At 44.6% G+C, this 26,011-nt stretch overlaps 2 protein-coding genes across 6 annotated transcripts; one reads left to right on the top strand and one right to left on the bottom strand.

Moving 5' to 3' along the window:
- Window positions 1-4,177: 4,177 nt before the first annotated feature.
- LOC118223149 (ras-related protein Rab-24-like) lies at window positions 4,178-12,163 on the bottom strand. Of its 3 annotated transcripts, none has more exons than XM_035409341.1 (10): window positions 11,943-12,163; window positions 10,445-10,724; window positions 10,030-10,098; window positions 9,474-9,552; window positions 7,292-7,359; window positions 6,762-6,861; window positions 6,479-6,529; window positions 6,140-6,202; window positions 5,544-5,564; window positions 4,178-5,108 (listed from the first exon to the last, which is right to left on the bottom strand). In XM_035409341.1, the coding sequence occupies exons 2-10, from the start codon at window positions 10,559-10,561 to the stop codon at window positions 5,059-5,061; spliced, it is 618 nt and encodes a 205-aa protein (XP_035265232.1). In that variant the 5' UTR covers window positions 10,562-10,724; window positions 11,943-12,163; the 3' UTR covers window positions 4,178-5,058. The 3 variants fall into 3 exon arrangements, with proteins under 3 accessions (XP_035265232.1, XP_035265231.1, XP_035265233.1); XM_035409340.1 differs by having other exon boundaries at window positions 10,445-10,585; window positions 11,943-12,162; XM_035409342.1 differs by lacking the exon at window positions 5,544-5,564 and having other exon boundaries at window positions 10,445-10,585; window positions 11,943-12,160.
- Window positions 12,164-13,463: 1,300 nt separating this feature from the next.
- rmnd5b (required for meiotic nuclear division 5 homolog B) lies at window positions 13,464-25,826 on the top strand. Of its 3 annotated transcripts, XM_035411254.1 has the most exons (12): window positions 13,464-13,545; window positions 15,660-15,784; window positions 16,301-16,481; window positions 17,906-18,048; window positions 18,564-18,701; window positions 20,541-20,641; window positions 20,861-20,975; window positions 21,124-21,173; window positions 21,444-21,611; window positions 21,997-22,099; window positions 22,419-22,573; window positions 22,934-25,826. In XM_035411254.1, the coding sequence occupies exons 3-12, from the start codon at window positions 16,343-16,345 to the stop codon at window positions 22,995-22,997; spliced, it is 1,176 nt and encodes a 391-aa protein (XP_035267145.1). In that variant the 5' UTR covers window positions 13,464-13,545; window positions 15,660-15,784; window positions 16,301-16,342; the 3' UTR covers window positions 22,998-25,826. The 3 variants fall into 3 exon arrangements, with proteins under 3 accessions (XP_035267145.1, XP_035267144.1, XP_035267146.1); XM_035411253.1 differs by lacking the exon at window positions 21,124-21,173 and having other exon boundaries at window positions 20,861-21,027; window positions 21,446-21,611; XM_035411255.1 differs by lacking the exons at window positions 13,464-13,545; window positions 21,124-21,173 and adding an exon at window positions 13,882-14,435 and having other exon boundaries at window positions 20,861-21,027; window positions 21,446-21,611.
- Window positions 25,827-26,011: the final 185 nt, after the last annotated feature.

Below are 26,011 nucleotides of genomic sequence, written 5' to 3' on the forward strand. Positions count from 1 at the left end.
TCTGAATAATTTCGCTGACTAAGCTTGTTTTTTTTTTTTTTTTAAACTGTCCAGGTGTGTGTTTTTTTTTTTGTTTGTTTGTTTGGTTCACTTAAAGCATCTGCGCTTTGTCATGTTTCATCGGTGTGGATGGGGTCTTTGCAGAGTGCCGTGTACACACACAACCTGAAGTAATCCCGTGGATAGACATCCGATAGGGCAAGTCAGACCTAAGGGAGTAGATCTGTTCAGAACATGCAAATTTAGATGGGACAGCAGATTTACCACCCCCGCCCCCCCCCCCCGCCCCACTTCACCATTCCTGTCTGTGGCGCCACCTGCTGGCTCATAACAGATAACGCACAGATGGTACAAGAGGGCCCGATTTGGAGGACGGCCGCTGCTCTCCGTGACCGTGCCTCTTGCACCTCCCTCTTTCCCCACGTTTATTTTTTGGCTCCAAACTGAGACCCCACCGGTTACCTCCGTTACCCACCTGGAGCTTTGAGTTTTTAACCATTTTTTTTTAAAGGACGAGATCCAATCCTATGGTTCCGTATGAACTGATTGAAAAAGGAAGGACTCGTGTGTCACTGAGGTGCTGCTTGGGAGCTCCCAAATGTCTGAACGTCCTGCGCTGTGTGAAGCTGGGCCCTCCATGTTCTCATACATCTAAAACCAGGCCTGTTTTTAACACTGGTTTTAAGCTTTTAAACACATTGCCTTCCTTGTGTCTGCCCCAGGGTAGGGTTATTTTCGAAGGGTCAATAACACGTGTGTGTGTGTGTGTGTGAGTGAGTGTGTGTGTGTGTAGCGGATTAGTGGTGCAGAGGTCAGAGTTGAGTCTACAACGAAGACAGCGGTAAAGTGTGACCGTTTTGTATCACTGTCTTTTGACCCTGTATGGTTCCAGTTTTAGTATACGTGCTGCCGAAGCAAGCGTTCCTGTTTGGCTGAGCATCACCTACGTTTTCTGAGCAGTGTGTCACCATGCATCGTTATCACGGAGCAAAGTCTGCAGGTCAACATTTTTGAAAGGAAGGGGGAATTTTTTAGATTTTTTAAAATATATATATATATATAATGTGGAATGTACTGTAGTTACTGAATAAACCAAACTGACTTTTCGATTGGCTTGGGATATCGGGAACGGCATACACTGCGCCCTCTGCTGTTGGCTGTGAGAAACGTATTGTTACTTGAAGACCGGAAAGAGAACAATTCTACCCTACCTAAGAGGATACTATCTCCCCGGAACAAAACGCTGTTCAGCTGAAGCAGAGCACGATGGGACGCAGGAAGTTGGGTTATGTGAGTCAAGGGGGACGTTCTGTCGCTTTCCACAGGCATCCAGCTCAGATCTGACGCGGACAAAGGTCAGACCCAGCTCCTGATCAGCACAGTGTAAAAACAAGTCTGTATGCACCTGGTGGAGCCCAACTCTGCAGGTAGCCCATAGGCTGTGTTCTCCTAGAGTACAGTGAAGTGCCATCGCTTTCAGGGGAGCTTTATTCCACATTATTTCAAACGGGAAAATGGTGTTCGTCAACTAGTGCAGCTATGATGCGATCAGGCAGTGTTGCATTTGTTGCAAGTCATGGCTGTTCCTGTTTGGGATTTCTAACCCCTTATCAGTACCTGAGAGAAACTCAGGAGCTCCAGCACTACTTATGTGGGGTGGGGGGGGGGGGGTGGGAGTGCCAATTCCTGCAATTTAGCCAACTGACCTGAAACTGTCCTCTGTGGCTGTGTGTCTGTCACAGTACTGAGCTGCTGCTGGGTACTGGCGTCTCTGAAACTCTGTGGCCCACTCCATACAACCTGGACGCTTTAAAACCAATGTGATTGGACGATGGGTGGATTTTGTGTTTTCGGCCGTTTGATTGGACAATGGACTTGTGTGACTGGCCAGTGGGTGCAACTGCAGAGCCAATCACGGACTGTTCTTTTCTGTAACCAGTCTAGCAGAACCGCACCGCTTTCTGTGTTTATGCGTGCTTTTAAAGGGGCAGTTCACATTGGGGTTTTTCCAATATAATTTCAGTTTTGGTAAAGTCTCAACTGGTGCGGACAGTTTTTGTGTACGGTGAAGGATATTTTAGATATTTCCGGAAGTTTCACAATAATTGGTATGGGGGCATTGAGGAGTATGTGGTCTAAAGTAAGAAAACACATTTCAGACTCTAAAGCTTCTAAAATGTTGTGTGTCCATGTACATGTGTATATTACCCAAAAATTCTTCAGAAAGTTTTATCGTATTTCTGGTTAGAAGAATTTCTTATGGCAGGAACAACCTGAGACTCCTATGCTCAAGAAGAGAAGTGCCAGTAAGATGGTTTTTCAAAATGTTTCTGTGAATGAACACTATAAAATGAATATGTTCATATGTACAGCCTCTGGAAACATCGCATCGCTGTACAAGCGTTGGAGTTATTTGAAGTGTATTTTCTTGCTTTAGAACACAAACCCCCTAATGCCTCCTATAACAAGCCATTGTAAAGCCAGGAGACCATCAAAAGTTGACGTAAATATTGAAAATATCTTTCATCACACGCCAAAACTGTCTAGGCCAGTTGAAAACATGCACTAAAAGTGAAATGATACCAAACCCCCCAGAAAGTGAGCTGCCCTTTTAACACATTTATGATGTTTTCCAGTGTTTCTTTTTTTAACTCGTCCTTCCCTGCTGTACTAGCTAAATATGTGTCAGCAACCTCTGTGCATCCAGCCCCTCCCATCCAGACACAAGCAGTGGTCTGTTAGCAGAATTCTAACAAGAAGATAAAACTGCAGCCTTGAGATGAATCCTGAACTGTACTGTAGTCCTTTGTACATAATTACAAAAAAACAAAAACGACAAAAAAAACTGTAATTAAAGTATCACACAGACACGCCGTGTCTTCATTACTGCGTGTTCGGGGGAGAAAACACAAAGAATGTACTAGAAAAGGCTACCATCCTCTACTTCTTCCCAATTTAGCCTGTGACCCACCAGTTACTGATGTTACTGTACTGTACACCTGAGTAAGCCCTGCAGTAGGCTCTGAGTGGTTGTTTGCCATGCTTATAATATCTGTAGACCTATATGAAATCATTAATTGAAAAACACTTGAACCCTATAGACACCAATACAACTCTTGCAGGTTGCTTACTAATGTAAAAGAATCTTCCAACCTGCACCAATATTCAGAATGCGTATTTTGGATAGGTTTCTTTTTTTAATTGTAAGGTATTGGCATGAGTATTTTTAAATGCGTTTTAATGGTATTTTAAAGACATATTTAACCCAGGACTGGAAAATACCTGTTCCATCTCTATGGCCCAATTTCATACAACAGAATAAATCTAGGAAGAGTGCAAGTCTTTAGTCCTTAGTCTTCAGAATATATTTTAAATATCTCTAGAGCTGGATTCAGTTCAGAGGACACTGATAATAATGAGACAGCCCAAACAAATTTGTTTTTCCTCCATGTAAGAAAATGTGCTTTGCAAATATATCATCAACTCCCAGTCAGTTGTGACATCACAGGCGCATTGCAGGCAGCTGATTGGCCAGAGGAGGGCAGTAGTGAGCACAGAGCAGAGGTAGTTACCCTGGCAACCACCTCCACAAATCAACCTGAACAATTCAAGTGACCATGTGTGCTGCTATGCTGACCTATGTATTTTTACTGTATATTATAGCACAGTCTAGATCTTATAGTGAATTGGTCAACAGAAAATACATTCATTTTTAGGTTCCAAGGCTTAGCAGGTTTAGGAAGTGATCTTATTCAATACCACGGCCAATTGTGCATCACCCCTCTGGAATCCACACGACAGCTGAGTTGGCACAGCACAACACTGTGCCCAAGGGCATTCTCCCAAAGCTCTTTGTTTCTGTTTGTGAGCATGCACCATTTTGTATATTTAATGAACCCTGTTAATGTGGCTTTTGTGACCCCAAGCTCTAGCATTGTCCCTTCACGAGTTCAGACTCAGAGTAGACTAAATCGGGTGTACCGTTTTCTTTTCCTACAGTATCCAGATAGACCAGGGTTGGCCTGTGTTCCATACAGAATGAACAGTATCTTCGGTGTTGATCCAACAAAACTTATAAATTGTGCAAATCCAATTGGAATGATTCTCACTAGATCTGCCATCAGTAGATACAACACAGTATGACAGGGAGATTTAGACATTAACACTCGCGTTCAAGTGAGCTTCAAAGCTTGTATTTGAGTTTTACTGTATGTTTAATTCACTATGGCTGATAGTGTCTTTCTGAATACACTTGCAACCCATTCAGTACATTTCAGTTTAGGTTATAAAACCGACAGCTGTTTCACAAGTAAACAAAAATAATTTAAAATGATATGATATGCAGGATTCTAAATGAAACCGTCTCAGAGCATTCACCTCCGTTTCTTTAAACATTAAGCATTCCACTGAGATCTTAAATACCACATGATGCCTACAGCAGGTAGATTTCTTGTACACTTGTTAAATTAGTTTAGATAAAGAGAACTGGGTGTAAATCGCAGAACCTGTTCTGTTTTTTCTCAGAGCGAGTGCGTAGAAACGCTGGTAATGTTCATTTGAGAGGACATACCACAAATTATAAGACTGTAAAACCTGTGACAAAATGAGCAGCAAACCGTTGTGACTGTAGTGTATAAGGTTAATACTAAACCAATGTCAAACCATAAACCACAATGATCTGAGCGTACGAGGATAGCATTGAACATGTCTGATCGGAAATCACAGTGCACTGGGTGTATAAGGGTAACATTAAACCAATGTCTGACCGTAAACCACACTGAGCTGAGTTTATAAGGGTCATAGTGAACAGAAGAGTGACCGCAAGCCAAGCGCATAAAGGCCGCGTTCAGACGGCGGTTTCCCCAAGAGGAGGCGCGGTTCAGTTCCTGTCGGTACATGGGCCGCCCGTGAAGGCCGGCAGCCTGGTTACTGAGGTTCTGCTTCGGGCGGCGGTGGGAAATGGGGCCGAGCTCAGTCACTCGTTGGGGGAATGGACGCAGGATGTGGGGGTCCCTCTCTCATGTGGGGTGCTCAGGGTCCCGGTAGTCTCAGTTATTCTCAGTGGTGGCAGCAGCTTTTCCGCTGACGCTGGTCCATCTCCCTCTCCTCTGCAATGCAGAAAGTGCCAATCAGGCCTGACCAATCAGCCCCACTTACAAGTCACATCCAGCCAATCAACCCCACTTATCAGTCCGATCCAGCCAATTGGCCCCACGTATTAGCCCGATCCAGCCAATCAGCCCCACATACCAGTTCGATCCAGCCAATCAGTCCCACATACATATCATACCCAATCAGTCAGCCCCATGCTTTAATCAACACTCAAATAAGACCTGACTGACCAACCGTATGTACCAATCAGTCACACGCACCAATCAACCACAACCAATCAGACCAGACCATAGTCAGACTCAGACTAGTGGTGGTTAATGATTTAGAGAAAGTCAGAGAACACCCTTAACCTGTTTTTGATTTTTTTTTTTTTGTTGCATGATTAATAAGCATGCATGTTTAATATCCAACCATTAACAGGAATTACTCACTGTGTAAAAGGATTGTGGTTCCTGAAAGGCGTGGTCCATACAGAATATGATTAAAGCTAAAATGATACTCCCATGTTTTAAATATTACACAAAACAAAGGCCCAGTTTTAGACTGATGGATGTATGTATTAATCCCAGTTCACACTGGGAAATCCAATCTGCATTCACCAAGAGACAGCATTCACACTTTGGAAAAAAACAAGAGCTTCAGGCACATGACCCCCCTGCCCAGATACTTATACATGGTAGACCAGGTGCAGTTGGAAGTCAAAATGTAGTTGTTATGCAATGGTGAAAATCTAAAAAAGCATGTATAAATGAATTAATCCTTTACTGGCACATACCACAGACAGAGCAAAGTACACTGGAGCTGGGACCAATTCTGTAAGTAGCTGAAGGTGTGGCAAGGGTGTGACTGCATTGGGACACTTTCCACATTCCCTTTAAAATGAATGAACCTAGGAACTGTCATTTTTTTTATTACTGAACTACAAATACCTGTATTTGCAAAAATCCGCTGCTCTTCTGCCTTGTGCAAACTTATGCAGCACTGTAAAAAGAGGGAGAATAAAGGAGTGAAAGGGATGTGGCCTCACCTGTCATAACCTGGAAGGCTGTGCTGTTGTGGAAGTCCTCTGCTACCTTCTGGAAAAGCTCATCTGTAAAGCCGATACATGAGAGCCCTCCATTAACTCATAGTCTCTGTTTGAATAGGCATTGTGGAAAATTGAGTCCAGCAACCACTTATTTACATTATTTGTGACCAATTGAGACTTATTAATGCATGGAACAGCTTACTGTTGTACCCCCACTATGCTCCAAACCAGACCAAGTGCTGGGCCCACAGCAGGAAAAAAAACATACTTTTCTCCATTCCCCTCACATTCTTAGGTTCTAAAACATTTCCATAGTAAGTGATGTGATTGGTTGCTCACCGACATTCCGGCCTGTCTTACTGGAGGTCTCGAATATCTCCGCCTTCACTTCTGTAGAATATACAAAAAGCACATTTGTAAACTTCCACTGTCAATAAACAAAGGCAAAGTAATTTCAGTCCAAACATGTGGGCTGTGAACTCTCTTAAATTGCTGTACAGTGACTTCTAATACACCCTGGCAATGGTGCATTTGATTTAATCACACTCTTGGATTCCTGTTCTGTGGTGTAATAGCAAAGAGAAGTGGCATTATTGATACAAGGCAATAACTGTGGCATTACCCTCCGCGTAGTCCTGGGCATCGTGGTAGTCCACCTGCCTTATGCTGCGGTCGGCCTCGATGAGGTCACTCTTTGTGCCACACAGGTAAATCTTACATTTCTGGAATCAGAGAAGAAAAAATACAGGCACTCACCCAGTCACATTACTGCTCAGTGAGAATACAACGTTACCACATCACGGGCTGTGAGAATTATTCAAAAAATGTACTTAACCACTGCACTGAAAACCAGCCTGGTGGGCTTAACCATAAAAACAAGACTCAAAAAATGTGTAAGACTTGACCTCAGTCCAAAGAAAACCTACAGACACGTGCTGTTTAGTATTGGTGGCTTGACTATTTCACACAGATAGTGTAGGAGCCATATTTGAGCCATAACAGATAGATAAATGAATGAAGACCCTAAAATGTGTATTTATGACTGTGCAAGACAGACCAATTTTTATGAACACCAAGTTATTATCACTTTACTGCACCAGGAGAATTTGTAGCAACTGCTACAAAGGCAGAGATAGGTGTGCGTATATTCACCTGTTCACAGTTCTGTAGCTCCTTGACCCAGAACTTCAGTCGCACAAAGCTGCTGCTGTCGGTCAGATCTGAGGGAGAACAAATTCCCAGCAGAACTTACAGAACCGCACAGAACAGGCAGAACTCACACATCCACACACAACTGGCAGAACTTGCAGATCCACACAAAATCGGAACGTACAGATGAACTAAGCAGAGTACGTTTGCACAGATCCAAACAGAACTGGCAAGGCTATCTCAGATCTACATATGTATCCACGTTCAACAAGAAATGACAACACATCTTTCCTGAAGTATGAAAATACAAATCATGCATATTATAATCTCAAAGTGGGCAGGGCTGGAGTTCCTCAAAGACATGTTCACAAACAGTCGCCATGGCGGTTTTGGCATACAGAGGAATACAAGGCTAACAACAGGCCATCAAGAATTACACAACTTTTCCATGTGGATAATCAGCCCCATAATGTGTGGGACAAAGAAAACAATTTATTTTTCTTGATTTTGCTCTTTACTGCACAATTTTAGATTTCTAATCAAACCATTTAACCACATGTGGTTAAAGTGCATATTTCTCAGATTTTATTTAAGGGAATTTTTACACACTTTGTTTTTACCATGTAGAAATTACATCACTTTTTATACCTAGAAAATCCCAAAGACCTGTTCAACAGATCAGAAACACTCTTCAAGAGGCAAGTGTGGATGTGACAGTGATTTCATGAACATAACTAAAGAGGCTACACTGCAAGATGCAAACCACCAGTTAGCTGCAAAAAAAAAAACAGGATGGCCAGGTTAGAGTTCGCTAAGAAGTATCTAAAAGAGCCTGCAGAGTTCTGGATCTTGTGGACAGATGAGACCAGGATTCCCTTGCATCAGACTGATTACAATAGCAAAGTGTGGAGGCCAAAAGGAACGATGGCTGCCACGTGTACTGGCTTGCTTGTCTTCACTGATGATGCAACCACTGATAACAGCTGATAACAGCAGTAGTATGAATTCTAAAATGTACAGAAACATCTTATCTGCTCCAGTTCAAACAAATGCCTCCAAACTCATTGGACGGCACTTCATCCAACAGCCAGAAAATTATCCCAAACATACTGCCAAAGCAACAAAGGAGTTTTTCCAATGCTAAAAAGTGAAAAATTATTGACTGGCCAAGTCATTCACTGATCTGAATTCAATAGAACATGCATTTCATATGCTGAAGAGAAAACTTAAAGCAACTAGCCCCCGAAACAGGCAGGAGCTGAAGATAGCTGCTGTACAGGCCTGGCAGAGCATCACCAGAGAAGATGCTCAGCACCTGGCCATGGCTAATGGTGATAGACTTCAAGCAGCATACAAAGCATGTGCCACACAGTGCTAAACATGGCTGCATTCGTTTACATAACATTAATATGTCCCAAACATCAAGGTGCCTTGAAATGGGGGGTCATGTATAAAAAGTGCTGTAATTTCCACATGGTGAAAGCAAAACTGTATAAAATACAATTAAATAAAAGCTGATGTGAATAACCACATGTGAATTGTTTGATTACAAATCTAAAATTATGAAGTACAGAGCCAAATCAAGAAAAAAAACATTAATTTATCTCAAACATTATGGAGTTCACTGCAGAAGCCAGAAATAGTCTCCTTGTGAACCCACCACAATCAACAGCAGGTGAGATAAAAGCTCATCCAAAAGAATAAATGTTTAGGTTACGTTAGTGATTTAACGCTGCGATTCACCTGGAATGCCAGGCTTGCAGTGTGACTGCTGGTACCTCTGTTCTTCACACAGCTTTGTGAAGCGCCTCCAGCTCCCAAAATAGCAACAGTGTCTGTTTGTCTGTACACACGGGCTGAGCCAGTATGAAAATAGCCCCTCCCACAGGTCATGACATCACCTCACTCACATTCCTCCACTGGGGGAGTATAATAAGAAGGGCACTACCTCTGCTTAGTCTGTTAGTGACAGCAAATGGAGGCTTATTATCATGATGCTTTTTCCTTCACTTAAACTAGCTCACAGGATTCAGTGATCACTGTTATTAACTATATAAGCACTGTAAGAATCAATAAAACAATTCTTGCTTAAATCTGTTACTTCACAGTAAATGAATGAGTGCCATGACAATTAGACTGAACCCCACCAAAGTATGCAGTCACCATAAGGTGAGGTTATGTTTACCGTAGCACACGATGGCTGCACACGCTCCCCTGTAGTAAATCCTGCTCATGGCTTCATAGCGCTCCGCTCCAGCTGTATCCTGTGACAGTAAAACAAGAGCATGAGAGCACAGATTCAGCTGTGCATCTTGGCACAGCAATATGTGCATATCAGCTCCAGCTGTGTCCCAAAACTGTGATATGAGCACACCCCAGGGCAGTAATATGAATGTGTAGATTAGCACCGCCAAACACCAGTGACAGTTATATGAAAGTGTGCATCAACTCCATCTATGTCCTGAAGCAGTGATTTGAGAGTATGCAATTAGCTACAGCTGTGTCCCACCACAGCAGTACATGTGCATCAGCTACAGCTGTGTCCTGGAGCAATATGAGTTTTAAAAAATCTGAAAAGTTCTATCGTACTGTGAAACATAGTTTACAACTAGTACTGGCCCATCCTATATGCAAAGTACACACTGCTTGCATGTAAGGCCGCGCCTCCCTCAAAAAGGCCCCGCCTCCCTTGCACTTCTTGGCTTACAGGCATTTTCCTGGGTTATCCCATCAGCACTTACCCAGATTCCCAAGGTCAGTACTTTGTCTCCCACCTGGATGGGCTTGGCAACAAATGCTGCACCAATTGTCTGTTGGAAAAAGGGAGTTAATTTTACACCAGCTTAGCAATGCGGGCCACCTAGTCTGTATTACACCTATAAAAGACTAGTAGGGCAGCATCAAACGGTACCCAACACTGTATGGCTCTGAACATGCTGAATCCTGAGGGCATGACGCGCTACTTCATTACCCCATTTTGAAAATGTGTGTGGTGTGCCACCCCAACTCTTCTGACTCGGCTTTTGTCATGATGTCATTACCGTATTCACATTCTGTAAAGTTGGTGAAATTTTCACAGTGGGTAACAGATTTCAGTCAACCGACACAAACCTCTGCAGCCCAAATATGCAGTCAGTTGAGAGAAGCCATACTCACATTCTGATACGGCCCACCATGGAAGCGTTTGTGCACATATCTCTCCACCAGGCTGGTCTTCCCCACATACTCCTTACCAAGCAGCACTACCTTGGCATCCACACGCTGGCTGCTCATATTGCGGCCTGTAGAGAAGAGGGGCTGTGGATAGGAGAGGCGGAGTCAGGGGAAGGGCTGTACATCGGAGGGGTGGAGTCTGGGAGGACAGTGCCGTGGACGGGAGAGGTGGAGTCAGAGGTGGGATTTGGCATAGGAGAGGTGGGATCAGAGGGCAGGGGCTCTGGATGTAAAAGGTGGAAACAGAAGGAGGGGGTCTGCAGTGCTATCGGACAGAAAAGTTAGACTGTTTTTCTTATTTTAAAAAATATATTAGTTCATAAGCAAGTTGAAAACCAAGGGAATGCACAGCAGATGCAAACTGCTCAAATAATCAAGAGGACATATAGGCTACCATGTAAATGTTTTGCAGTATTTTATAGTCAGACTTACCTCGAAAATTGGATTTCTGCAATATTGCTGTGATATTTTGTTATAAGAAAAAGCACGGAACCAAACATAAAGAGATAAATAGTACCTGGTCTAAGTACAATATCAGGTACAAAAAGAGGAAATTTTAAAATCACAGCCCTCCCCTCCGGAGTGCTGTTCAATTCCTTATGCAGTTGAGGCAGGCGGTAAAGCATTTTTACAACACAATGTACAGTAACATGCCTTGTCATGTCCACAACACAAACATGCACTATCAAATCCATAAAATATCCACAAATGCCCCCATGGTTAATTTTTAACATTATTGATTTCACAACCAATGGTGTTATTATTCATTCTAAATTAAGGTGTTGAGGGTGTTTTATTTGAAAAACTAGAAAACGTTTTCTGGTTCACATTTGTATTTCTTTATTTTTTTTCCATCACTTAATTTATAACTTGCAAGCCCAAACGTATGTTTGATATTATCTATCGTTAACGAGTTTAAGTTAGCAACCCAAATTAGCGTTTTCAGATTTATGTAACGCCTAGCTATCCATTTGCTCGATTGCTCATATATTAAGTATTTGTTCGCTTGCTAACGTGGCTAACTAAGTCAATAACTATCACGCTATGTTTGCATGTATTGAACTGTGCCAAGCTCTTTAGCTAGTTTGCTGAAATCAGTAAATAATTTGGCTGGCTTGCTAAATTAACAAGCAATTGCTATCGCTACAAACATCGTACACAAAGCAGGCAACACAAAACGAGCACGCTCAGCAGCTACCCAGTTAACTGATTAGTTATGATGGGGGACTGACACACCCAAGTCAACAAGCCAGAGATATACTGCAAACTAACTAGCTGCCCACGTTACATATTACTTCGTTTTCTGGTCAGCATAGCTAATATACGCACAGCTAGCTTGCTAGGCCGGCTGTCTGAAAGGTTTTGTCTTCCGAAATAATAATAATAATAATCATTTTGGACAGCTTGCCAGTGGTCCAGCATGCGCAGCTCCACTGCTTACCTCAATATTGTACAGTTTCCATAGCTTCGCAATTTCGTCTGATAATCTAGCTGTTACAAAGCGACAACTTCACAATATTGCTAACACTGACTAGCTCACTCTCGGCAGGCATTGTCGTGTATTATGTGCATCTGATATAACCAGCTTGAGGTGTGTTTTGTTTTGCAATCTGACGACCGCATGAGGTTTCTGTTTTTTTTTTCTTCCCAGGATGGCCAATAGAAGACCACACGTTGAACAGGAAGTGATGTACGACCCTAGAACAACGTAACTGACTTGGCTGAATTAATTTTCTCGAAATAACATATAATCAATAATCTGTATTTTGAATTAGATGTATTCATATTAACATAATCAAGCTGCACATCTTTCACAAATAAGCTATAGCAGTGGTGCACCCATTACGGCTCATTAAAACCTAAATACAGAGAGCTCAGCAGTAATGTACGTGCTGATGTATCCCCAAGTTTAGGAAAATGCTCATCTCGTGCTAAACACTGATTATTAATATTATTCGCCTGTCTGCCAGGTTAAACTGGCCCTTTTGTGATGTTTCTCTTTGCCCTGACAGGAGACATAGTGGACTACAATATGACTGTGTTTTATGCATGTTTTTTTTTTTTTGTTTTTTGTTTTTTTGAACAGTCTTGAAGGCCAAAGGCCATTTACAATCAATGTTTTGCTGAGCTGTTGTCACCATTAAAAATAATCATAAACCATGAACTGCAGTAAAAATGCACTTGAAATTTGCTTCTTTTGTGCGTGCGGCTACATGAAATATGAATTCACTGTAGGCCACATACTATATATTAAATCTATTCTAGTTTAACATTATAGTATGCATTCCTTTTTGGTTACATTTTAGACATTTATCAGATGCTCTTATCCAGAGTAACTTTCCATTTTGTATAGTATTCATTACAGCTTGATGTACACTGAATAAATTCAGATTGAGTACATTGCTCAAGGGTACAACCACAGTGCTCCACCTGGAAATTCAACTTGCAACCTCTGTGTTACAAGAGCAGTTCCATAACCATTATACTACAGTGTAAGGCAGGGCTAATTCTAGTGTTAGGCAGGGCTAATTCTGCCATTGACTTGTAGACAGAAACAATCTATTTTAGTCACATCACCAATATTGTGTGGTCAATATAACCAATAAACCCTCATCGAAGCACAGTCACAAGATTACCCACACTGTGTTGTCCACAGCCCATGCAATGTGACATGAAAATGCTAATAGATGGTCCTAAAATGGCCAAAACATGCTCAACATGTGACTTTGTAATATGGAATTTACCTCAGAAACTTAGGTTGTTGAAACAAATATGACAGGTAGCCTATGGGAGAAACATTATTTAAAAAATACAAAGAAATTAACGCTAAGTTTTTGCTTTATAATTTAAACTAAAACTGGAATAAGTAGTGCTCATCGTGTCATAAAAATACCCAAATGCAACTGTGCTTGACAGCGCTTTATTTATATTTCGTAATATCCGGACACCCAGGCATGCGTACATTCCACCTGCGGAGGTCCGTATTTTCACAGGAAGTACTGTACTGTTAAAGAGACAGCCGGTGAAAAGTGTCCAGACTACAGGTAAATAATATTTACATTTGTGTTTTGCGTATCATTTTGAACGTAACGTGCTTTAAATACATATTTGAAGTGATTAAACTAATTCCGACTGAAAGCTTGCTAGGAATCTGTGAAATATTATTTCGCAATTTGTTATTTAGCTAGCTAGTTCGCGCTGGTGAGCTACATTTGAAGCTAAGCTAGTGCTAACCGTATTTGCTGGCTACTTACCTAGCTAACGTTAGCCATCGGTTTTCGTTGTCCATTATACTAGTAGTAGATTGGTAAACAAGTGCTGCCTTGTTTGCCTATTTCCTAAAATAGCAGCTTATGTCATCTATTCATACCGTTGTCATAGTTTGTAGTTAGCTAGCTAGTCTAACCATTGTTGCGACCGTTGTGTGTTATGCTCTACGGTGTGATTTTAACTAACGTTAGCTCATCGCTAGCGATGGTGAAAGACCACTCATCCTGGCAGGTTAGCTGACATGCTAGCCACTTAGGTTAGCTAGGCTAGCTAGCTGCTGTAATGTTTCTGATAACAAGCTTGGTAGCAACCCAGACGAGTGCCGGCGTTGGTTGCCTGTTGGCTAGGCCTCAGTTTAAAACTGTATTGGGTCATTTGGAAAATGCGTATGAATGAATACTATGCAAATGACCACATCACTGAATTAAGGAGTTATGCCAAGAGTCTGTGTATCCCACGGCAACTTTAGCAGTTTGGTTAAGATATGATCTCTCGTTGTATCAAGAAAACTGGTATAACCATATTCTATCATCGTTGTTGTAGCTAACGTCCTAAGCTGGGGGTGGTGAATAGTTTAAATTGTGAATGTGTTTTCTTGCGTTATCTGATAGCTACAGTTTGCAGATCGTTGCCTACAATTATTGGCTAAACAGTCGCTAAATTGGTAAGTGTTGTTTTGCTACCTAGCCATCGTTAAATATATTATAGACAATTTCAGTGGAAATAATAATGTATTCTTCTATATGATCGCATGTTGCCCTGGCTGTTCGGTATAGATGGCGAGTTACGTAGGGATAGTGTGATTTCCGACGTTATGGACTTCCGTGCATTTTAGTATTTCTAATGATTGTATGTTGCTCTTTGGTTACTTATGAATGGTTACAATCGTGTAGATCTGTGTGGCTTCGCTTTGGTCACCTCAGTTTGAACTGTTCAGCTGGTCCAGGTGCTGTTCGACCTGCCGCAGTTAATGCCAATACCGTACCCGTATTGTTGAACGATGCAATTTATCTATGCGTTATAATGAAAGCCAGGCGAACGAGCCATTGTAAATAAAGTGTCGCTGTTTCCCCGGTATTTTTCTATTTTCCGTAAAACCCTTACTTGTGTAATTTGCTCGATGAAGCGGGCACGAAGGGCTTGAAGGGTTACTCTTAAAGCCTTAAACGGATCATTGGGGACCAGTTGAATCATGTGAATGGAGATTTCAATCTTAAAATTGAGGTTTTAGGCTTGGCTTTTTCGTTTCAGTACGGAAGTTGAGAAGTATTGTATTATAGTAGGCTACATAGTGGGAATTAGTTACTGAAACCTTTAGCACACGCAAAGCTAATAACACAACCAAGGCCTTCGTAAATCAGGCCCAGTGTGTTGGCATAACATAAGCTGCAACATTTCACAGCCTTTAGAGACTTGCGACTACTCTTTAAATAACCGTTCCCTTGGTTTATCAGACACAGGACCATTTAGGAGGCAGTTTTATGGAGAAAAGAAAAAAAACTGCATTCAACCAGACGTGATGGGCGGAGAGTTTGGGAGTGTGTGACGTGTAAATGGCCCATTGTGTTCGGTGTATATTATGTCGTGGGTGTAACTCTCCTACTCTTGCAAAGGCATAGATTCTCACTGTCTGTTCAGCCCTGTAGACCATGGCCCTGTGGGGTCTCCTGGTCCTGGCAGAAATGTACAGCAGTGTTTCTTTAAACCTTGAGTTTTTTTTTTCAGCATGTTTATTTAGTCAACAAATACACCCACAGTACATACTGTATAGTTTTCAATAACACACTGTGTAACGAAGTCTGAACCCAGTATCTCTAGGTAAGACTCGCCTAATTTTGTGAAATCAGTACTAGTGCTCAATAAAGTCTTTTCTTCTCCTCTTTTGTAGCCGGGTTTGCAATGCCCGGACATTAAGGGCTGTTCAGCTCTGATTGGCTGTGTCCACATGTGCGCAATTGGTCCAGCGGTGCAGGCACGGAGCAGAAGCAGTGGCCAGACAGAAGAGGGGTCAAGGTGAGTTCACCACGTAAAACCGCACTTATTAAACTAAGTACAGCGGGGCCAGTTCCACAGGTAGTTTTACCCATTATAATAGAACGTATGTTGACCCCTTGATAAGTTTTATGCATGTACCCTTTACACGTCAGATTATTCAGTGCCTGCTGTAGTATTTGTGTGAGAACTATCAATTGTCGACCGTTGTAATGCATAATTGCACTAAGATATCTGGCATGTTATTGGTAAGTCAGAAGGCCAGGCCAGCACATTTTGTAGTCCTGGCAAGATAATATGAACATTTTTTGTTGTTACAATTAGAGGATTTAATGACAATTTGAACAGTAGGGTTGGCCTAACAACACTGGGGGATTTTGTGTATGTGCATACTTTGTGTTGTAGCAACAGTAGAGCATTATAGCTCCACCCCTTATGAGGTTCATAAAGCCTCAGTCTAGCTGGCGCGTGTGTGCTACGTATGACCCTCTCACAAACTCTCTCTCTCTCTATCTCTCTCTCTCTCTGGCCCCTCAGGTGGTCGTAGTGCCGTGTGGTGTGGTAGCTCATTCCGGTGCGATGGAGCAGTGCGCGTGTGTGGAGCGAGAGTTGGAGAAGGTGCTCCACAGGTTCGTCATGTACGGACACCTGTCGGAGGAAAGCCTGGACGAGCTGCTGCGATACGTCTGCGAACTACGAGGACAGCTGGTCACCTTCGGTAAGGCCTGCACAGAGGGCTTTTCTCCTTTAGTAAGGTCTGGACTTAATGGGGTTCTTCTCAACTGGTCACCTTCCAGGAGGCCAGCACAAAGAGGGTTTTTACCCCAACTGTTTACCTTCTGTATGCTCGTATCCGTGGTGACTTGAATAGCTTACTTTTTAAAAGCACTTTTTTTTAACAGCCAGCCCGTTCATACAGCCTCATATTTTACAGAAAACATTCGGTTTAAGTGCCTTGCTCGATGGGACAGCAGACCTTCAGTTCTTGAGTGAAACTGAACCACTGACTTACCGTTTCAGGCTGATTTGGTTTTGGGAATGAAAAAGAAGTGACGTCTTTATTTTGTGTTTACCTCGTGTTTTTATATATTCCAGTCAGGAAAGCGAGAAGCTGCTTATTTCCAGAATAGCTCTTCCAGAATGTAGACGCAATCTAAATTTTTCTTTTATCATTTGAGCAATTCAGGTCAGCAGAAAATCTTTCTGTGGATAGTACGTATATGCCTGGGAGATACAGTATCTCCTCAGCTTCAGCTTATCATGTTTTCATTGTATAGGAATTGGGAACCAGTGGATGAGTGGTTGTAATATGTTGAAATATGTCGTCCCTGGTGCCCAGTGGTTTCGGTTTGTGTGTGTTCTTGTTCACAAGGGTTTAGGCCTGCCGTTTGAGTTATGTTTTTGTTTTTTCTCCTCGCCTTGTCGAGTATGAAGTTTATTTCCCCTTCATGGCTGAAATCTATGGATGGAGAGACATGGCATTAACAAATATGTGCAGACTGTGTGTACGTGTGTATTTTTATTTTTTGTTTTGTTTGAGAATTGTGGGAAAGCTCGAAAAGCGAGCCCGTTTTCAGATGGAGTGTTTTCTTAATGCTCGGTCGGAGCTCCGCTCTGTGAGAAATGGTCCTGCTGTTGAGCGGTCCTGCTGTTGCTTGCTCATAAAGGGCAGGATGACTCGTGTTTATTTATGGATTTTCGGGAAGGGTTACATGGGGTGTGTGGGTGGTTGTACAGTGCAGTACTGTTTGGGGGGTGGGGGGTGATTTTAACCCCAGTTCAATCTCTGCCTCTTGCATAAATAGGCTAAATAAATTAGTTAAATTTGATGCAGAGTGTTCTCTTTATGACCCTCATCCTGTGGTATGTGGCTACATATCTGGCTGCAGGCCCTTCTCGTAATATCGTTGACAGTTTTTCAATGACACTTATAATTTGGATGTTGGGGGAAATAATGTTAATATTTTTATTCTCTCTCTCGCTCTCTCTCTCACGCTCTCCCTCCATTCTCTCTCTCTCTCACTCTCTCCCTCCGCCTTTCTCTCACTCCCCCCCTCTCTCCCTCCACCTCTCTCTCTCTCACCCATTCTCTCTCACCCCCCCCCCCCCTCCCCCCTCCCTCTCTCTCTCTCCCTCTCGCAGGTGTGCAGGATGCAGACCTCTCTGTGCTGTCACAATCCATGGCGCAGTGCTGTAAGAATATCAAAGACACAGTGCAGATGTTGGCATCCCGCCACAAGGACATCCATGGCAGCGTCTCGAAAGTTGGCAAGGCCATTGACCGGGTGGGTAATGCTGGACAGGCTCCGCCCCCCTCTGCAATGCACAGGCCAGCCCTGGCTCTCATTCTGCTGAAGAGCCAGTGAGGATTCATCAATCCCCTGGTGGTGCAAGCTACTATGTAGTAGTATGTACTGTCAATCACTGGCTAGCGCAACCTAATTTAGTAGCTTGCATATTTACATTGTAACATACAGTAGCAGAGACACTGTCAGGATTTAGTCCTTTGGGCTACCAAGTAGCAAAAACTCATAGCCCAGGATTTTGGCCACCTAGGTATATATTTGTATACCAGCATATTTATGAGTTAAAAGGAATTAGATGGCTATTCACTTTGTCAAGAAAATTAGGTCTACGTCACAGATTTATTTCGTATTTTCTGCTTCACTAATTTCCTGTACATTTGTTGCTGAACATTGTATGAAACGGCTGTTTTTATTTAAATTCAAACCTGAAAAGTGCCCTGTTAACACTTGAGATGATTGTTCATTGTGAGGTGTGCTTGCTGTGTTGCGCTCAGAACTTTGATGCAGAGGTGAGCGCCGTGGTGGCCGAGACGGTGTGGGACTCCCCGGAGAGGCAGAAGTACCTGAGCGAGACCATTGTGGAGCACCTGTACCGCCAGGGCATGCTCAGCGTGGCCGAGGACCTGTGCCAGGTGTGTCCCCGATCTCCCATCAGACCTCAGGCTCAGTGGACCATCTTCTGTCATGCTCTCAGGCTCACTGCACTGTCCTGTGTCACAGCTCAGGCTCACTGCACTGTCCTGTGTCACAAACTCAGGCTCACTGCACTGTCCTGTGTCACAGCTCAGGCTCACTGCACTGTCCTGTGTCACAGCTCAGGCTCACTGCACTGTTCTGTGTCACAGCTCAGGCTCACTGCACTGTCCTGTGTCACGAACTCAGGCTCACTGCACTGTCCTGTGTCACAGCTCAGGCTCACTGAACTGTTCTGTGTCACAGCTCAGGCTCACTGCACTGTCCTGTGTCACAGCTCAGGCTCACTGCACTGTCCTGTGTCACGAACTCAGGCTCACTGCACTGTCCTGTGTCACAGCTCAGGCTCACTGCACTGTTCTGTGTCACAGCTCAGGCTCACTGCACTGTCCTGTGTCACAGCTCAGGCTCACTGCACTGTCCTGTGTCACAGCTCAGGCTCACTGAACTGTCCTGTGTCACAGCTCAGGCTCACTGAACTGCCCTGTGTCACAGCTCAGGCTCACTGAACTGTCCTGTGTCACACACTCAGGCTCACTGCACTGTCCTTTGTCACAGCTCAGGCTCACTGCACTGACCTGTGTCACAGCTCAGGCTCACTGCACTGTCCTGTGTTACAGCTCAGGCTCACTGAACTGTCCTGTGTCACAGCTTAGGCTCAGGCTCACTGAACTGTCCTGTGTCACATCTCAGGCTCACTGCACTGTCCTGTGTCACAAACTCAGGCTCACTGCACTGTCCTGTGTCACAGCTCAGGCTCACTGAACTGTCCTGTGTCACACACTCAGGCTCACTGCACTGTCCTGTGTCACAGCTCAGGCTCACTGCACTGACCTGTGTCACAGCTCAGGCTCACTGCACTGTCCTGTGTTACAGCTCAGGCTCACTGAACTGTCCTGTGTCACAGCTTAGGCTCAGGCTCACTGAACTGTCCTGTGTCACAGCTCAGGCTCACTGCACTGTCCTGTGTCACGAACTCAGGCTCACTGCACTGTCCTGTGTCACAGCTCAGGCTCACTGAACTGTCCTGTGTCACAGCTCAGGCTCACTGCACTGTTCTGTGTCACAGCTCAGGCTCACTGCACTGTCCTGTGTCACGAACTCAGGCTCACTGCACTGTCCTGTGTCACAGCTCAGGCTCACTGAACTGTTCTGTGTCACAGCTCAGGCTCACTGCACTGTCCTGTGTCACAGCTCAGGCTCACTGCACTGTCCTGTGTCACGAACTCAGGCTCACTGCACTGTCCTGTGTCACGAACTCAGGCTCACTGCACTGTCCTGTGTCACAGCTCAGGCTCACTGCACTGTCCTGTGTCACAGCTCAGGCTCACTGCACTGTCCTGTGTCACAGCTCAGGCTCACTGAACTGTCCTGTGTCACAGCTCAGGCTCACTGAACTGTCCTGTGTCACACACTCAGGCTCACTGCACTGTCCTGTGTCACAGCTCAGGCTCACTGCACTGACCTGTGTCACAGCTCAGGCTCACTGCACTGTCCTGTGTCACAGCTCAGGCTCACTGAACTGTCCTGTGTCACAGCTCAGGGCTTTTGAATGTTCCTCTGTCACATCTCAGGTTCATTGAACCTTCTCCTGTCACACCTCGGGCTCATTGAACTTTCTCCTGTTGATTAACAAGGACTGAAGCATATAAAGTGCATTTGCTCTGTGTAAAGTACTTGTGACCTGGAAGTGGTTTGTAACTGGACTGAGCTGATGCAGGAACGGAGTGTTGTCTCTGGCTGTGGGTGGAGAGTAACGGGGGTGTTGTATCTGGCAGGAATCGGGGGTGGTGATTGATATGAGCCTGAAGCAGCCGTTCTTGGAGCTGAATCGAATTCTGGAGGCTCTGAGAATGCAGGACCTCAGACCAGCGCTGGAGTATGAAACTCTGCTTTACCTTTTACCACTATCTGTGTTTTACCTTTATCTGAGTCTGTGTATCTTCTGTACCTGTCTCTGTGCTTCACCTTTATTTGTGTCTATGATTCTCATTCACCTGTGTGCTTCACATTTACCGATCTCTGTGCTTGACCTGTCCTCTAAATGTGTGTGTGTGTGCGTGCGTGCGTGCTTGTGTGTGTTCGCGTGCGTGTCCAGGTGGGCCGTAGCGAATCGGCAGAGGCTGCTGGACCTGAACAGCACTCTGGAGTTCAAGCTGCACCGGCTTTACTTCATCAGCCTGCTGAACGGCGGCATGGCCAACCAGCTGGAGGCGCTGCAGTATGCCCGCCACTTCCAGCCCTTCGCCTCCCAGCACCAGAGAGGTGAGCTGCCCCCCATGCCACACACACCTCCCCTCTGGCTGCTGTTCCCCTAGCCCACCCCCAACCCAAACCCTAACCCTAACCAACCAGCTGGAGGCGCTGCAGTATGCCCGCCACTTCCAGCCCTTCGCCTCCCAGCACCAGAGCTGCCCCCCACGCTCTGCGTCCTCTCCGCCTGCTGTTCTGCATGCAGACGCGGCGCTGGGGCTCTCATTTAGCTGTTTGCTGTGGGCTGCTGGCACAGTTGATTTACTGTAAAATACGGGACTTAAACCAAACCGATTAATTCGGGCTTGGAAACGAAAACGTTTGAAAAAACTTTACTGTTCGGAAAAAAAAAGTGAAAATATAAAAACATGCTTTTTAAAAAGATTTTTTTTTTTGTAAAGCTAAGGCTGACCCCGTTTGGTGGTTTTAGACATACAGATCCTCATGGGCAGTCTGGTGTACCTGCGGCACGGCATCGAGAAGTCGCCGTACCGCAGTCTCCTGGAGACCAACCAGTGGGCAGAGATCTGCAGCATCTTCACCCGCGACGCCTGCTCCCTCCTGGGCCTGTCTGTGGAGTCGCCCCTCAGCGTGAGGTTCGAGTACAGCGCCCCCTGTCTGCACGTGCTCAAAGCACACCCAGCTCAGACATGCACACCCTCAGATTCATACATGCATATATATTGACAGCCAAGAGACACAGATTATAATTATTTATTTGGGACCCCAGTTACACATGGATAACACACACGTATGCACACACAAGTACATATGTGGCTTTTGGCACACACGTCCCAAACATACCAATTCTCACACACACACACGTTCGTAGAAACACACATACTGTACGGTTTCAGATGCCTCCATACATACAATTGCAGGTTAGATTGTAATAAAATAGTTGACCGGACTTTATGCCATATCCCATGGACATGTCGGATGGTCATTCTCTCTCGTGTTCCTTTTCTGTGTCTCTCTCAGCTTTGCATCTGGATGCATGGCCCTGCCTGTGCTCATGAATATTAAGCAGGTGATTGAACAGAGACAGTGCAGTGGAGTCTGGACGCACAAAGATGAGCTACCGGTGAGATGTTTAACTTTTTACAGAGATACTGTGAGATCACTTCCTCTCTGGGCAGAGGTCCGTGGACCACTGTACTCTTTAGATTCCAGGACAGTGTTGAAAGGGGACATCCTTCCTATTGGGATTTACAGTGCTGTACATCTCCTTCAGGTACAGAATGTGAAATACTGTCAGCGTTTCACGTGGTGCCTGCATACCAATTCATTGACTCAGTGTGGCAAGAATGACAGTAATGGAATGGTAATAGAGTTCCCTGGGAGGTGATTGGCCTATTTTTGTGAATGACCCCCTGACCCCTGACCTCTGACCCGGTGCTCAGATTGAGATTGACTTGGGAAAGAAGTGCTGGTACCACTCGGTGTTCGCCTGCCCCATCCTGCGACAGCAGACCTCCGAAAGCAACCCGCCCATGAAGCTGATCTGCGGCCACGTCATCTCCCGCGACGCCCTCAACAAGCTCACCAACGCTGGGAAGTGAGTCAGCGCGGGCCTGTCTTCTGTCTCTTAGCCCCCCACCCCACCCACTCCCCCCCCCCCCCCCTCCCTGTCCCTCACCCCAGAAGCATCAGTAAATGAGAAAAGTCAGTTAAGTAACTTGTTGACCTACATCACCATGGTGTATAAAACCTGAACATTCAAAAGTTAACTACCACAGAGTGCCCACTCGACTGTCTGTTTAATACAAATTCCAGATGCCTTATTGAAAGAAAGTCTCTCTCTCTCTCTCTCCCTCCCTCCCCCCTCTCTCTCTCTCTCCCCCCCTCTCTTTCTCTCTCTCTTCTCCTCCTGTCTCTCTCTCATATGTTTCTACCATTTTCTCTCTCCGTTGGGCAGGCTGAAGTGTCCGTACTGTCCCATGGAGCAGGACCCGTCAGACGCCAAGCAGATCTTCTTTTGACGCCGTTTTCGGGAAGACAGGAAGCGGAGCGCCCCCTTCCCGCTCCGCCCCGCCCCCGCGTTCAAGGCCCCGCCCTCCTTTTTCTGAGCCGAGGCCGAAGCCTGGCCGGTAGTTTACAGAGACCGTTAGCGACTAACGATAGCGGCGTCATCCGTAGACCGAGTCGATACGCGTACCTCATACGAGACCTCCGTTATACGTGGCCCGCCCCCGTCCGCCACCGCGGGCTTTTTAAAAAAGAAAATTATCGCTTTTTTTTTCTTTTTTTCTTTTTTTTTCTTTTAACTTTAATATCAGAGGTCTCTTAGCCTCCAGAGCTCCCTGTCTGCACCCTCCCTGTCTGGCGAGAGTTTGCTGAGAGTTTGAGTGGGTGCCGAAACTTGCCTGTCCAGGGACATGCTGCTGGATAACGGGCGATATGTAAACATGGTAAATGTTCTATATATGGAGTTAATCTACATCTATCAGTTATTAAGAGAGTGGCCCATTCCGCCACGGTATATCCACATATAAGTTATATTGATAGGTATAATAATTCTATGCTTCGTGGTGAGGTAGTTTAAAAACAAGCTGTCATAAAAATGAACAATAAAATGACTATATAATACCGGCACATACGTACATGCATGCATGCACACATGCATATGCACGCGTAAAACACGTACACACCGCATATACATGTATGCGCAAGCATGCGTACACACCAACATGAAGGCCCGCTTCCTCATTCATTTTTGAATACGACTTCCCTGTCGGAAATGACCACGGGTGCGTTGCCGTGGTTACAGGCATGAGGAGGACTTGCGAGCTGTTTTTTTTTGGAAACTTGAGGGTTTTTGGGATCAATGAAGTTATTGACCAGTTGTGAGTTGTGGGGTTTTGGAAGCGATGTTTCTTGTTCTCTTTGCGTGCGTGTGCGTGTGCTTGTGCATGGGTGTGCGTGCGCGCGTGTGTGTTTTGAACAAGTATTTCAAAAGGAAAATGTACTACTGTTAAATGTGCTGTATTTTCAGTTTTCAGTGCAACTGAATCTGTGTTTAATCTTTTGTACTTTTGTGAAAGATAAGACAAATATAATGCTGTCAGATCGGTAGAAAGTTTAGTGTTCATTACGGCAAGAAAGAGGAAGACCATACGCGTTTATATCGTCGTTGTAGAGATGAGATTTACGGATCCTCTAGGTGCAGGAAGATGCGTGAACCCCTGCCTGCCCTCCGTACTGCCCCCGCCCAGTTTTCCACTGAGTGGGCGTCGGCCTCACTCAGTGGGTGTGTCCAAACTGCGGGCGTCGCCCTCCCTTTGGCGGTGCGGTGGTCAGGACGAGCAGCGCTCAGCTTGTAGCATTGGTAGTGCTTGAATGGAATTAGCTCTCAGGTGTCTCGCTGTTTTCTCATGTGTTTCTCTCGTGTTTCTCCCAGATCCCCCCCCCCCCCCTCACCTCGTCTCTGATTCGCTGTTGCTGTGATTTGGTTTTATTGTTTTCTGTTTTTTTGGCACAGTCTGCCCCGGGCTTATTTTAATGTGTTTCTGCTTGTGCTCCTCCCCGGTTCCAGGCGGTGTGCTTTCAAATATGTTTAGTTTGTCTCAGGGCAGTTTTTTCCATGGGCTTGGATGCGCACAACATTTTGCATGGTGTTGTGGGAAGTCGAGTCGTTCAAGAAAAAGTAGGACATGATCCTTTGGAAAGGTGAATGCTTTTTGCCCCTATCTCCCGGTGCGCAGTCAGTCTTACTGTATAAGGACTTTGATATGAAAACTGTGAGAACATTTTTCCCAACTGCGTGTTCCAGAGGATCACCCCTGCCCTGTGCTGCAGGTGCTGCAGACTCGAATGTCGCTCATTATAAAGCTGCATGAGGCTCAAGTTCCAGCAGCAGCCAATGAGAGAGAGGCTGGAGGGGCGGAGCCTTGCTATCATCTCTAGACAGCTAGAGCGTTTTTTTTTGTTTTTTTTTTTTGTAGTTTGACATAGTTGAAGCAAGTACTGTGTTGCTTGTGGCTATGAGTGGTGCAAAGAGGGGGAGTGACTGTCAGTGTGATTGTGCACATAATTTGGAGTTTACACCCCGCCCACAAGGTACAGTCGATGTATCCATCCATAAGGTATCCCTCACATAATCTGTAACCCCACCCACACGTACTGGGCCTTCTTATTTCAAAAGGGCATTACGGCATTGTGACATCACAGCAAGAAGGGGCCAATGGGAAAGCTCCAGGCCCTCTGTGTGCATGAGGGTCATACCTTCTTGTCTTTAGAAGAGCAGGAACTCACAGCTTGCTTTTCCGAGTAACATTAAGGGAGTTGTAGGGGTGGTAGTTCAGTGTGTGCGTGTGTGTGTACAAGTGTGTGAGAGAATGGAATGGGTGTGTGTTCTCCTGTGTTTCCTGTGTTGGCTGATTTTATTTTTGGGCATATTACTTTGTTAGACAATCTGTTATTACAGCACCATGTGCTCACCTGGCAGTTACCTGTCTGGCCTGCCAGTTCTTCGCTGAGCATCTATACCAGCTCTACAGAACAAACTTGCATTTTCCCGCTAACAGTTATGTTGATGCAATTTTTATTGTAAATAATGTATCCTTTAATAGTACAGTAAGTTTCATTTTACACCTGCATCTTAAAATAAAACTTTGTACTTCAAAAGGAAGTGTCTTCATTTTACCGAAGACTTGCTGTAATGAACTTTTAGCATAATTATCCCACATTTACTGTGGGTGAAAATGAAAGGACCACCTTAAAGTATGTGCAGGTGTTTTGTTTGTATGATTCATTCTGTATTCTGTACCTTTACTGAAAACTCATAAATTTGAATTTGGTTGAGAAAACAATCATTTTGCAGATCACGAGTTCACCAAGGTCTCAGGTCTCCATAAACCATGTACTAATGTAATTATTGATTATGTCACTAGAGGGCAGTGTAGCATTGGTTTCCGCCAGGGAACCGCGATCATATGTACTTTATTAGACATGTATCTGATGTTATTTGTAATATGGAATATATTCATATGCAGTC

Source organism: Anguilla anguilla, chromosome 3, assembly GCF_013347855.1.
Source record: "Anguilla anguilla isolate fAngAng1 chromosome 3, fAngAng1.pri, whole genome shotgun sequence".
NCBI classification, from domain to species: Eukaryota; Metazoa; Chordata; class Actinopteri; order Anguilliformes; family Anguillidae; genus Anguilla; species Anguilla anguilla.